The sequence below is a fragment of the Rhincodon typus genome, chromosome 12 (genome assembly GCF_021869965.1).
Source record: "Rhincodon typus isolate 14 chromosome 12, sRhiTyp1.1, whole genome shotgun sequence".
Taxonomy (NCBI): Eukaryota; Metazoa; Chordata; class Chondrichthyes; order Orectolobiformes; family Rhincodontidae; genus Rhincodon; species Rhincodon typus.
In genome coordinates, this window is record NC_063343.1 from 102526 (window position 1) to 117110 (window position 14585).

The 14585-nt window shown below is 39.0% G+C and overlaps 1 protein-coding gene across 3 annotated transcripts in view; it reads right to left on the bottom strand.

Moving 5' to 3' along the window:
* Positions 1-7775: 7775 nt before the first annotated feature.
* Positions 7776-14585, bottom strand: part of LOC109921957 (protein FAM193B) — an 88405-nt gene continuing 81595 nt past the window's right edge. For all 3 annotated transcript variants that reach the window (XM_048603650.1, XM_048603649.1, XM_048603648.1), the window contains exon 11: positions 7776-11508. In XM_048603650.1, the coding sequence (XP_048459607.1) occupies positions 11415-11508 (94 nt within the window). In that variant the 3' untranslated portion in view covers positions 7776-11414. The remainder of the gene's footprint in view (positions 11509-14585) is intronic.

Sequence of the window (14585 nt, forward strand, 5' to 3'; positions counted from 1 at the left end):
GGATGCTTTGCACCCCGCTCATGACCCCATTGGTCAAAGGCCACAGAACATTTTGGACGGTCTGGCCAAGGGGGCTTATAAAACAGGCCTGGAATCCACCTCCTCAGTAAAGGCTTGCAGCAAGACTTGTGGCAAATCATGCAACAACCCAAAAACATCCCGAAGATCTGCCCTGATCTGAGAGACCCACCTTCATGGAAGACAGCCAGCCCTACATCAGAGAGGAAGGAGATTATAATGACCCAGCTCAAACACATTGATCATTGCAGGTAATATCCTTTCTCAGACAGATAGGGGTAGAGTAAATATTGTGAGAATTTGGGAACTGCTCACATGGTGTTTTTAATAGGGAATATTTTGTTTATAAAATCAAGTTGAACCACAAATTGAATTCTATGCCCCTTTGTCTGCCTCAGCAGCAACAGCACTGCTGGTCAAAGTGTCCAAAGTACAAATAACACCTATTTCTCAAACATCCTCCAGCTTAGCATTCCAGCACAAGTCCCATTCCCCTTTAGCCATCATAGGTCTGCACTCTGGAATTTTTTGCAAACTCTCTTTTTTGCAAATTTTCTCCATACATTCAAGTATGTGGGCCAAACACCCCCTTAAATATGCTTCGAGTAACCTCTCCTAACTTCTGTTGACACCTTCACCCTATCTAACTGGATCTCTAATCATGCTATTCCAGATGAACAATGACATTGGCACATATCCAACAAGAATATGGAATATGATTGTCATTTTTTCAAAAAGCATTATATCTCTTGCCTTGTAAGTCAATTACAATTGGTCTAAGATGATGGGAAAAGTAATTAACACTGCAGCAACACCTACTCTCTAAGTACATAGTAATTGAAGTTCAGTTTGCAATCAGAATTATTGGGCTCCAGACCTCCAAACAGCCCGATGTCATTAACAGTGCTAGATGAGATGCGAGAGTAGCTGTCTCCACATCATGACAGCACTGAAGGTAAGGTCCTGGTATTGAAGGCAGACTGTGTACAGATTCTCTTTGTTATAAATATTGTCGTTTTCTGCTTTGCTACATCTTATACTCTCTCATGAAAACAGCATATAGTGGCAAACAACTGCTGCATCTTAAAATCCTCAGTCTAACATACAGAATATTTCACAGATGTCAAAGTGGTAAATTCAGAGCCACAGCTGCTACCACCCTTCACACAAAAGCAGCAAGGAAAGACAAGGTGGTTAATCAAGCTTGATACCTGAAACATCAGGAATAGATGCATCACAAGAAGCAACTAATCAGTTTGCTCCACGTCTTCAAATGAGTGATGGGAATTTAGAATATGGACCAGAATAAATGAAGAAAATATTTGGGGCAAAGGAAAGGAGTTGTGATCCATAGATACCATTGTGTTCTAGAATGGGTGTGGTGAGAGATGCTGAGCCACAGATAGTCAAAGACATGTTAGAATTCACATTCTCTTGAAAAAAAGATATTTGGCACATATACCAGCACCATGGGCAGCACTACACTTTTTGCAGCCAGCCTTTTGTTGGTGACATTCACCAAACTAGAATGAATGTGCACTTAACAGCATTTCTTCACAATTTCAACCAATATGATCATTAATTTACTTTGGCATATATTTCCACTAAAACAATCGTAGAAATAGTGTACAAGCGTGGTAAGCATTCATTTGCTGATGCCAAGTGACTTCTAGGCATACAATAACATTCATGCCCCACCTAATGGTCAATGAGTGCATCAGCAAGATTTCCCACACTAATTGCCATCATAGTACTCAGACTGGTGAATAGAGTTATTGTTGATTAATTTGTGCTGATTCACGCAAAGTACCATGCATCGTGCTTTATTGGGAACTGATCTAGGCAATTCAGATTCTCATTTATTATGCTATTATTTATAAATATTTTTAAATAACTGGTTCAGATGAATTATGACACACTTCTGCAGTAGGTGGGTCTTGTGCCCAGACTTTGTGGCTCAAAGGTATGGCCACTACCACTGTGCTGCAAAAGCCTTTGAAATCAAGAAGTAACCCGATCTTTGAGATATATTCACATGCCCTCCCTCCAAGAATACAAGCAGAACACACTTTAGTTACTTCTGTCCTAAACAAAACTGACATCATTTCTTACACAAGTTGATGCACGGAAATGAAAGTCAGCACAAATAATCAATTGTTTTAATGAATCAGGAATGGAGGCAGGTGTCCAATCAAATCCTCTTGCATCAATATTAGTTGTAATCATTTTCAGATTATACACTGACCTGTTTGTTGCATCATTAAAGGCAGTTTAATACATTGACCCCACTGCTTTTGATTCATCAAAATTCTCACTGTAGCATACTCTAATCACCTCTTCAACATATTTGGTCTAAATTCACCACTGAGTGGTTAATAGTCTGACAAAGCTTGTTCATAGGCCAAGGTTCAGTTGTACGATTCTCACACTTGCCCATCAGCTTTCTATCGTGTTTTGCACTGGAAGCTGTACTCAGCCAACTACAGTGTGTCTTGGGTAGACAAACAGGAGGCTGGAAGAATACAGCAAGCCAGGCAGCACCTGGAAGAAAGGAGCAGTCAATGTTTCAGGTATTACTCTTCTTCAGGACTGGTGTGTCTTGGATCTGTGAGATCAAGGTAGGCAAGCAAGTAGCTCTAAATAGTTTGAAAAATCATTAATGACCACTGCAAAGTCTAAACCGAAAAGCAACAGATAAACAAAACATTAAAACTTAAACAACAAATTCTTAAGAACAGTCTACACTTTTTGAAATGCCAGGGAGGTGGTTTTGCTTGAACTGGAATTTATCCCAGTGCACTGTAGAAACTCAGGTCTAAAAGCATCTGTGGAGAGAAAAACAGTTAACACTTCATCTTTAAATACACTTCCTTGACCTTTTATTCTGTGACACATGCAATTTCAAACTCTCTGTCATCTCATTCTTCCCATCTTTTTCTACAGTATAAACCCATCACTTTCAATCTCTCTTCAGTTCCAAAGATGGGTCATATTAAACTCAAACATCACTTTGGTTTCCCTCTCCACAGATACCTCCACACCTGTTCTCCAGTACCTTTTGTTTTATTCCATTGTCCTTGAACATCTGTTCATCAAGCGTTCAGCTTAGTGGGACTACCCATCCTTGGTTCCACTCAACTTTACAACCGTAACCTCAGATCTCCAGCAATGTCTTCTCCCTCACTCCTATTCCATTGATTCATAGAATCCTTACAGCGTGGAAGCAGGCCATTCGGCCTATAGAGTCCACACTGACCCTCAGAACAGCATCCAACTCAACCCTCACCTTCCGCCCTATCCCTGTAACCCTGAATTTCCCATAGCTAACCTGCACATCTTTAGACTGTAGGGGAAAACTTTGGGTGCCTGGCACTGTGAGGAGCAGTACTAACCAATGAGCCATCGTGCCATCTCAAAGGTGTTGGCGTAATCAACTGCTGGAGCTTAACAACACGAATAACTTGAAACCATCTGCAACAGAACTCAATCATAGAATACAATTATCACTATCTGGGTTTTGGATTACTAGTCTAATGTTCTGGGGACCCAGGTTCAAATCGCACCATGGCAGATGGCGGAATTTGAATTCAATAAAAACGAAATCTGGGATTACAAGACTAATGATGATCATGAAACGGTTGCTGATTGTCAGAAAAACCCATCTGGTTCACTACTTGTCCTTTAGGGAAGGAAACTGCCATCCTTACCTGGTCTGGCCTGCATGTGAACCCAGACCCACAGCAATGTGGTTGACTCTCAATCGCCCTCTGGGCAATTAGGGATGGGCAATAAATGCTGGCCTGGCCAATGACATCCATATCTCATGACTGAATTTTAAAGAATAGTACACACAAGGTCATCATGCAGTCCAAGTCTGTGGAAGAGTAATCTAGTTTGTCCCACTCATTACATATTTTATTCCTTTGGAAACTACTACTGAACCGGTCCCATCATCCAAGCAAGCACCCATTAACAGCTAGAAGACTGCAAGATGACAATGCCTGTACAACAGTACAATTCAAAGAGCCTCATACATTCAGAACTCATCATAAACATTCCCAGATTTGGAACAACTCAATTTCCCTTTTACTTCAGTTTCTTGACTACGTTTAATAAGTGTTTAACACTTATTTCTCAGAATGACTGTGAAGACTAACACATGCTACTGCCCTATGTATCTCTGCTTAGAGCATCAGTCACAAGCATGCTCTACACAATTAATGGGGCTCCAATTTTACCGTCACAGCTTCCAGTTATCTTTGCTTTTCTGACCAATTTTGCTACGTGTTTCCTCTAGGGAAATAAATTCTGGAGGCTATTCCCACTATTTGCTTTGCCTTCTTTTGTGCTTCCTGGATAGCTAAATTGTTCATAGAATCCCTACAGTGTGGAAGTAGTCCATTCAGCCCATCGAGTCCATGCTTGACCCTCTGAAGGGCATCCCACCCAGACCCACTGCCATCCCCCCAGCCTATCCCTCTAACCCTGCATTTCCCACAGCTAATCCATCTCACCTGCACATCCCTGGACACTAGGACAATTTAGCTTGGCCACTTGGAGGAAACCAGCATAGACATGGGGAGAATGTGAAAACTCTACACAGGCAGTCGCCTGTGAAATTGAACAGGAAATCAAGTGTGGGTCCCTAGTGCTGTGAGGCAGCAGTGCTAACCACTGAGCCACCGTGCCACCCTAATCGTTCAGATACAATTAGGCTTTGTTGCTTCCTGGTTTCAATACTTGGATACCTCCTTTGAAACTTTCAATCCTGTGTAAACAAGTACGGTCAACCTGTTTTATCCAAAAGTACCAACAACATTAACGGTATTAGAAGAGAGCTTCTGCTGAGGAAGAGTCTGAGCACTAAGGACTAAATTAGAAAGCAGAACTCCGAAGTAATAACCTTGGAATTACTAACTGTTGCATGGGCAAACTGGCATAGGCTAAATAAAGCTAATCAGCACATTAATCATGGGTGACTTTAATCTTCATGTAGATTGGAAAAATCAGATTGGTCATGAGGACAAGTTCAGTGTATTTTGTAGTTTCCTAGAACAATATGTTGTGGATGCAACCATAAATTAGGCTATTTTGAATATGGTTATGTAATGAGACACATGTAATAGTTTATTGCAGAGCAAAAGATCCCCTATGAAATAACAACCATAACAAGGTAGAAATTAGTATTCAGTACGGGTAAGAAACTTAGATCAGAAACAACCATTTAAAAACTTACATATGGGTAATTACAAAGGAACGAGGGCAGTATTGGCTGAAGTGGTCTAGAAAAGGAGTTCAGCAGAAAGGATGGTTGGAGAACAACAGATATGTAAGAAAATACAACAAAGATGAAGAAGTTGTATTCTAGGAATGGGTTAAACCAATCATGAGTAACCAAGCAAGTGAAGGATAGTGTTAAATTGAAAGGGAAAAACATACAATGTGCCAAAAGTTAATGGTAAGCCAGAGAACTGGGAAAGGTTAAAAGAAAAACAGTAGCTGACCTGAAAAAGGGGTAAAATGAACTGAGCATAAACTAGCAAGTATAATATTAAAAAAGGACGAGGAGCTTCTTTAAATATTAAAAAAAGCTAAACAGACCCAAAGTGAATGAGGGCCTCAGAGAGAATAAGCCTCGGTAAATAACAATAGAGATCAGGAAATGGCAGAGAAATTGAACAAATATTTTGTGTAAGTTGTCACAGTACAAAACACTGAAAGCAGTCCAAAAAGTACGAAATAACCAGGGTGTAATGGGGTGGGGTTGGAATAAGTACAAATACAACTAGAGAAACTATAATAGGCTAAGACCAGCAAGTCCCTTTGACCTCGGCGAGAGTAAGAACTGCAGATGCTGGAGACAGAGACAACACAGTGTGGAACTGGAGGAACACAGCTGGTCAGGCAGCATCAGAGGAGCAGGAAAGTTGACATTTCGGGTGGGACCCTTGACCTAATGGGTTACATACTGGGATATTAAAGGAAGTAGATACAAAGATAGTGCATGCAACTGGTATTAATCTTCCAAGAAACCTTAGATTCTGGAAAAGTCCCTGAGAATTAGGAAGCTGCCAATATACAGCCTTATTCCAATAGGTAGGGAGACAAAAACAGATAACTGAAGATCAGTTAATTTAACATTTTCCCAATCATAGATGTTAAGAGTATTATAAAGAATGTAATAGCTGCACACTTAGAAATACATAATATATTCAAACAGAGTCAACATGATTTCATGAAGGGGAACCAGGAGTTGCAATATATTTGTATCACCAGAACTATTTCAGTACGGCAGTGCACACAGTTAATTAAGAGCTAATTAAGAGCTAATTAAGAGTTAATTAAGAGGATTGGGTATGATATATTAACATGGATAGAAGAGTAGTAGAGACGGACTTGGAATAAAGGGGCATTTTCAGGACGGCAACCTCTAACTAGAGAAGTCCCACAAGCATCAGCGCTGGGTCCACAACTACTTCCTATGTACATTAATGACCTGGAAGAGCGAAGTCAATGTCGCAGACGACAAATAAGCAGAAGAGAAATTATAGAGATGACACAAACAGTTTACAGGATATAGACGGGTTAAGTGAGTGGGCAAAAACATGGCCAATCGAATATAATGTGGGAAAATGACAGATTATGTATTTTGGTAGCAGTAGAGGAGTTGATGTTTCTTAAATGGAGGAAAGCAGCAGAAAGCCACATTAGAGGGATCTGGAGTCCTTGTGCATGAATCACAAAAACCTAGCATACAAGATCACGAGGTAATAGGAAAGGCAGAAGGAAATTTTGTCTTGATTTCAAAGAGAATTGAACATAAAAATTGTGAATAATACCAGGTCTATACAAGGCGCTAGATAGACCACGCCTAAAATATTGAACAGCTTTGGTCCCCTTATTCAAGCAAAGATACACCGGCGTGGGAGGCAGTCCAGAAAAGGCTTCATAATTTGATCCTGGAAATGGAGGGATTTTCTTATAAAGCTGGGTGGATTGTGCCTGTACACACAAGTTTAGAAGAATGAGAAGAGACCTTGTTGAAACACAAAAGACTTGGGGGGATTGAACAGGGTTGATAGCAAGATGATCCCTCTTGTGGAGAATCTAGGACCAAAGGGCAAAATCTCAAAGTATGGGATCTCCCATTTAGTGATAGTGAATCTGTAGAATTTCTCATCTCACAGAAACGTAAGGGCTAGATCATTAAGAAAATTCAAGGCTAAGATGGGCAGATAATTAAATCAGTAAAGGAATCAAGACTAATGTGTACACTAGTTCAACAGAAACTCTATGCTCTGTATAGAAGAAAATAATTGCCTTTGTTCTAATTAGGTTATTGTCAACTACTTCTCGTCACTAACTGCTGGATTTAACCTCAAGTAGTCAAAATTTCTCTAGCAAGGGTCACTTTCTAAGCAAGTACTATTATCAGAAATATCAGACTAAAAGCAAGTGAAGCAAGCAAAATAAATTATATTCAAACAAAAAGCCTCCAAATCAAAACCACTTAACTTTCCCCTAACATCTCATTTTCTGTTTTGACGATAAACATTAGACAACTCTGTCGTGTTAAGATTTATTCTTGCACAGACAATTGCTGAAAGTAAACACATTAAATCTCTGAAATGTGGCTGAATGTTGTATTTGGAGCTAATTGGTAAATGCCACTTCTTGTGAAAACCTGCAGGATTGTAATTTCATTTCTTTCTAGACTACAAATGGGTATAAATCTCTAAATAATAAGTACACATATCTTCATCAAGTCATTGTATTTATCTTGCAAAAAGAAAGGCAAGTCACAGTACATAATTTAAGAAAGGATGCCAAAGAGACTTGGCTGGAATAGTACAAACCTACATTCTTTAGTGTTAACAGTCAATTTATACTATTAGGTTGTAGTTCAAGCTGGCTAATGCCAGGAAATAATATAAAACTACAATTTTTGGTTTTAAGTAGATTAAAAAATTGTCCTTGTTACAACATAAAAAAGGTACACATGATAGAACAAAACAAAACTAACAATTACAATTTAAACAGACAAAAAAATGACAACATTAAATCTTTAAACTTGATAACTACAAGTAATTACTTGAAACATGTGCCCTTGATATCGTGCCCAAAGTTGAAATTACTTCAACAGATGGGTATCACTTTCCAAAAATATCAAGGTGTATTGCAAGTATGAAAAAGGCCTCACAAGCAAAATGGGTTTTCATACTGTTCTCTCATAATGAAAATCACTCTGAAAATAAACTTACATTTCAGGTTGGATATTAATTTCAGGAGTGATCAGTAGGGTATGAAAATGATAAGCAAACCTATATCTTACATTATCTACAATGCAGTCATGAACTCAGATTGATGATAATGGCCACCTGATTCACGCTAAATTGATTTTTTGTAATAGCATCCACTATAATATATTTAAAAATGCATTATAAATATCATAAGCAAACTTTCTCTTTAACAAAAACATAATAAGGCAACAATATAAATGGGATACCAACCAAGAAACAGGATTTTAGAAATAAAATGAATCAAGTATAGTGTTGTTCACCTTGTGGGAATAGGGTGATACTGATATGCATACCCTGGGGTTCAAGTAGTATGACCTGTTGACAGCATTGAAAAGTAAAGGATGAAATCACAAGTCATATATTGCAATGTAAATTCAACTCGGCACTAATACACAACAAAGGCTCTCATTCAGTTTCCATCACATTGGTGAGGATTTTATTTAATCTTCACATAAAATGAACTTTACAACGATTATAGCCGATTTACTTTTCCAAGAGAGTTATTGAAGTAGATAAAAACACTTGAATATAAAGTTTGTCAGTCTGTATTGTGCAGGTGTGTATTAAACACTACCCGCACCTGACACCACTATACACAAAATATTTACAATGTGGTTTCTAGACACATTTATAAAGTTTATTGTAAATGATCAATTCCAAGTTGGAAATTGACCATAATATGAAAGTGGGTCGGCCACTACAGGTTTTTTATTTATATATATAAATAAATCACCACTACACACTCCAATATGGTGGTGTAGTAGGAAGCCATTAACTTACAGCATAACACACTGCAAAGTATGGTCTATTCCACGACTTATAGCAGATACCAACCAGTTTGTTTCAGCAATTAATACTTGCCATGAAGATACCACATGGCTCACATCTTTTCCTTTCTTTCTTGCAATTACAGCCTTGTACTTAGAATCATAGAATCCCTACAGAAGCAGGCCATTTGACCCATCGAGTCCACACCAACCCTCTGAAAAGCATCCTACCCAGACCTACTCCATTACTATATACCTGTAACCCTGCATTTCCCATGGCTAATCCACCTAGCCTGTACATCCCTGGTCACTATGCGCAATTAAGCATGGTCAATCCATCTAACCGGCACATCTTTGGACTGTGGGAGGAAAACAGAGCACCTGGAGGAAACCCACGCAAACACGTGGAGAATGTGCAAACTCCATAAAGACACTCACCCGAGGGTGGAATCAACCCAGATCCCTGGCATTGTGAGGCAGCAGTGCTAACCACCGTGTCGCCCGAGAATCCTTGGGTAGGATGTGGCAGCAATTCAAGAAATAGGATTAATTTTTAAAAAACCAGAATTAAATTTCAAATCAATTTTAGCATAGATATATCTAAAATTTGATTAAGCGTGCTCAATTGTTGACAAGACATATGCAGCACTTGGACTGAATGCAAATAGGCTCTAATCAAAGTGTCTGATCACTATACAATTAATCTGCTATATGAAAACAGCACTGCAGCACACCTGACTGGATGACTACACCAAGTAATGACAAGCTCTATTACTCCCATGCTGTAATCCAAAACGGTAACTGCAAAGCTTTCTTTTAAAGACTTCACATTTCACTTCCATACTTTCTCATAATTTGCAACCCCAGTACACTGGCGACACTGGATTTCAGATCAAAACCAAAGTTATTTGCGATTATTGCTGGTATTCAATGCAAAAGATAACAGTTATCAGAAATTTGTGCTCCAAGCAGACTGACAACCGATATTGTTCTAGTGCCCATTTTTTTTAAACCATCTTTGTAATAGGGGATCTAGCACTTCTGAATTTGATATTGTAATTAGAAGAAAGAGGGCTTTTAAATTGAGATGAAAGCTGAAGTAAGGCTTTCAATTTAACTATACAACACCAACTAATAATGAGCACTTTGCACAATTAACTACAATGCTATTAGCCTGACAATACATTTCCTTATAGCGTACTACGTGGGTTCTCAATTAACTGCTGTCATCGATACAGCTGGGTAATATATCGAAAGCCAAAAGGGGAAGAGTACTTTCCATCAAAGTTATCTTGAGTTGTTTGTTTTAATGGGGACTACAGCAATTTCTATTGCTCCACAATCAAGACTCAACTTCAGTGTTTTACAGACTCTTACATACTTATTCAGGAAAACAGGCTGCACACTCTAACCTAGGTGTCAGTTTTGAAAGTAATGATAGAAACTTAGCTTACCGCCCTTCTTCATATATTTTTAAATTCTACAAATGTCATATAAACATCTCAGACTTGTGGGAAGGTAATCTGTCACATGAAAAAAGCACATTACTTATTCTCTCAGTTTATTACATAAAATCTAAAGACAAGAACTGTTGTCTTTGCTGTATCGTTATCATGTAGGTGACAACTACGTTTATGGCCACCTTTACTTCCCTTCCCCTCCCCCAAAAAAATTCCAAAATAGCACTTACTGTATACTTTTCTTGCCACAGGAGGAAAGGTAAAGCTTCACTCATGGCTGTGCAAAATTTGAGTGGTGAAATATTTTATTCGATCTTCATACTTGCTTGTTTTGCTTATAATTAAGAGCACAAGATCCTCTAAAAGTCAGTTCGATAATAGTCCACATGTACAACAGATACATTTTAATCCGTTTGATAAGTGCTACAAAATTTGTTTGCCTTGTCTCTCTGAAAGAAATAATACCCAACCCCATATTTCTTCGGACTCTCTTTTGCTCCCCTCCCCCTCCCAACCAGGAGAAAAAAAAACGTTTAAGAAAAAAATCAATTGTCCATCTATAAAACTGTGTTATTGGTTTCTACCGAAATTCAGAATTGCTCCATTGGCGTCAGCACTACTGACGAACCATTTCTCACAATGACCATACAGCACAACAAACCAACCCAAGAAATAATTGTGCCACCCAGTTAGAAATGTGCACTTCTTCTGGCTAAGGCACTGGTTGTGGATGATATCACAGCATGTTGTTTATCGATCACAGCAAATTGCTTTGAGTTGGGGAGAACAGGCCAATACCCATTAAGGTAAGGAATGTGTTAACTGCAGGATAATTCCAGTTTTCCTTAGGCAAGAGTGTGGTGCAATCTTCAGTGTGCTGTACTTGGCCCCTTTTTCAGGCTGAAGTTGGACCAGTTCACGGAGACCTTTGGCCTTGTCTGCTTGGCAGAATCAAGACAAAACCTAGAGAGAAAACAATATGTCAGAACATCATATGGAGAAAGATAATGTCATGGCCACCATAAAGTCATAGTTGCTTTGTTACAGCAATGCACTGTTCATAGATAGTTTCTGAAATAGCTCAGCTATATTTTATATATTAGATCTTCTCAAAGTGAACCATCAGCCATTAAGGCAGAAATAAATAACACAACAATAATATTTTGTCAAGTACTTTTAGATATGAGGGCGCCAGTGAGCAGGTTATTGCTGAGCAGATGCTGCTTGATAGCACTGTTGATGACACCTCCCATCAGTTCACTGGTGATTAAGAGGAGACTGAAGGGATGGTAAATGGTTGGATAGGTCCTGCTTTTTATCCAGACATTAAAACTTGACTAATTCTATTTACTCCAATGATATAACTCCCATCCTAGAATCCTTATGCTGAATTTTTGGATTGGTAATGATAGCACATCTGTTACCATCACCATCATTACTACAATGAAAGTACTAGCAATTCCAGGAGTGCACCTCAAGGAAATCTTGGAAGCTGTGCTGGGTCATTCTCTCCTGTTCCAAATGTAATTTTGTAATGCTAAAAGGAAAAAATGGTAATGATGCAAATTTGGGATGAGTGCCCACCTACAACAAACATTTCTTACCACAATGTTTCAGGACTGGTGTTGAATTGGAAGGAACCTCCTCTGTGAATTCATTAACAGTGACTGAAGATGTTGGTACAAGGGAGATGACAAGCTCCCAAAATGTCAGCGTTGAGATTTTTCATTTCTCCTCAAATTTAACAATGTGATTCTGAATATTTCTGAATTTTTAAAATAGTTGTTTATATGGCTTAACATTATTCTGATACCACATGCTGATCTATTTTTTGCTGAAACGTCTATTCTGTTCACATTTATATTTTTATTAAATTCTGTTTACATGCATACGGCATTGTAAAAGTGATTACACAAATAATTTTCAATTTTCTAGGCATATCAAGACCTCCTGTTTCGACAGATCTTATGGGGTTCGTTTCTATTCATCGCACTGTGTGTTCTGTTCTTTATCTCCACTTTACAGCACACTGTAGAGTTATGCTGGAACCTGCATTGAGGGGGCATTTGAATGCTTTACCAGTGCAATGCTCACCAAGAATGCTGCAACATGCAAGGGGCACTTTAGGCTGTGGTCAGCAGCGAGCACCAACACCTGGTCACTGAATACAAAATACAGGCCACAACATATTATAGAATCACTTGTGTGGAAGCAGGCCATTAGACTAATCAAGTCCATACTGACCCTCTGAAGAGCATTCAAACCAGAACCACAGCCCCACCCTATGCCTTTAAACCTGGATTTCCATGGCTAACTCACCTAACCTGCACATCCCTGGACACGCTGGGCAATTTAACATAGCCTATTCACCTAACCTGCACAACCGTGGGAAGAAACCGGAATACCCAGAGGAAACCCACGCAGACATAGGGAGAATGTGCAAACTCAACAGAGATAGTCGCCCAAGGGTGGAATTGAACCTGGGTTCCTGACACTGTAAGGCTGCAGTGCTACCCACTGAGCCACCTACTGTTGGGCTGATGACTATTCATCTTTTCAAATTCCTCTGTCCTGTGCAAAAGATATGAGCAAACATCAAGAACCCTTAAGGAAATGCAGTTAATGGCAGGAGTGCAGGGGTGAGCAAATGGCCTCAGGAGCAAATAAGAAGATGATGAAACACACATGTAAAAGGAACAGCATGTGTTTGTGGGAGAAGCAAATAGGAAGGGGCAAGAGGGACAGAAGAGGTGAGCAACTGTGTGTGAAGGATGGAGGCAATATATCAAGATAAGAAAGACAACACATTCAGCTAGAAGGGATCAGGAAAGCAGCAGGGAAACTTTGACCATGAGAACCCATGAGGAGTAATGAGAGGGGGAGTCTAAATGAAATAAGCATTTATTTCAGAGAGAGAGAGAGAGAGAGAGAGAGAAAAAAAAAGAGATATCACAAGAGTAACAGTGCAGAAATGAACAAGTTTGAGAAATAAACAAGGGAACAGGGACTGTGACAGCAAGGAAAGAGAGTACTACAAGTGACAAATCTAGTGTGATTGAGGACTGAAGTAAGACAGGACATACGGGACAGAAAAAGCTTCAGGAAGGACAAAACAGGAGAGGCAGAAAGAAAAACTGAAGACAGCTTTGTACCAGAACGGCATGTTGGGAAAAAGATGTAACGTGTAATAATAGTTGTCAATGGCAAAGTGAAAAAAAAGAAAATGAAAGCCATTAACAGCATTTCAGGTCAGCTCTCGGAGAAGAAAATACTTATCTCTTCACCTTTGGACAGTAAGCAGACATAATTCCTGGAAATATACTGATTTTTCACACACACCTTTTTTTCATCTAAATATATGGTAATAAAATGATACAAATTTATAATCAAAATATCACAGACACTAACTAAACAGGTATCCTTCACTCTATAGAGGCATATGTGCTTCTGTTTAAGCTTCCAGTTTTACAGCAATTTATCCTCCAACCCACTTCAGTTTGCAGAAGAACTCTTATCTTCCTTGGAAGGTAAGAGTTAAATCAAACAATTTAAAAGAAAATTCAAACAAACCTTGAACTGCCCACAAAATATATTCTCCTTCTGAGATGATCTTACAGCTGTATCTGGTTCCTCTCCTGACAGCTGTTGCTTCAGTCAGTAAGCAGACTTCATGCTGTAAGCAGGAGTTCACGAACTACTGAAGAACAGAAATTCCTACCTATACCCCAGAAAAACCATCAAGGAAATTATGAAGGAATTTAACAGCAGCTACTTCCCACCTAGATCTCAAGACTGGAAGTCAATTGTTGCATCATGAACTCATTATTTAATGCTATGGGAATAGCAGTTATATAGACCTGTACACAGCATGCACAGTTATTTCCTCTAGTTTCTCCTTGTTGTGCAATGACTTTAAGATGATATGCACATTAAAGGCCTGCTGCTTGTTTGTCCCCATGTGTTGTGTGGCTGTTCAGTTTGCAGGAGACATTGCCCAGTGTCAGGTTTAGGTCCTGATTAGGTCCATGCATTGGTTTGAA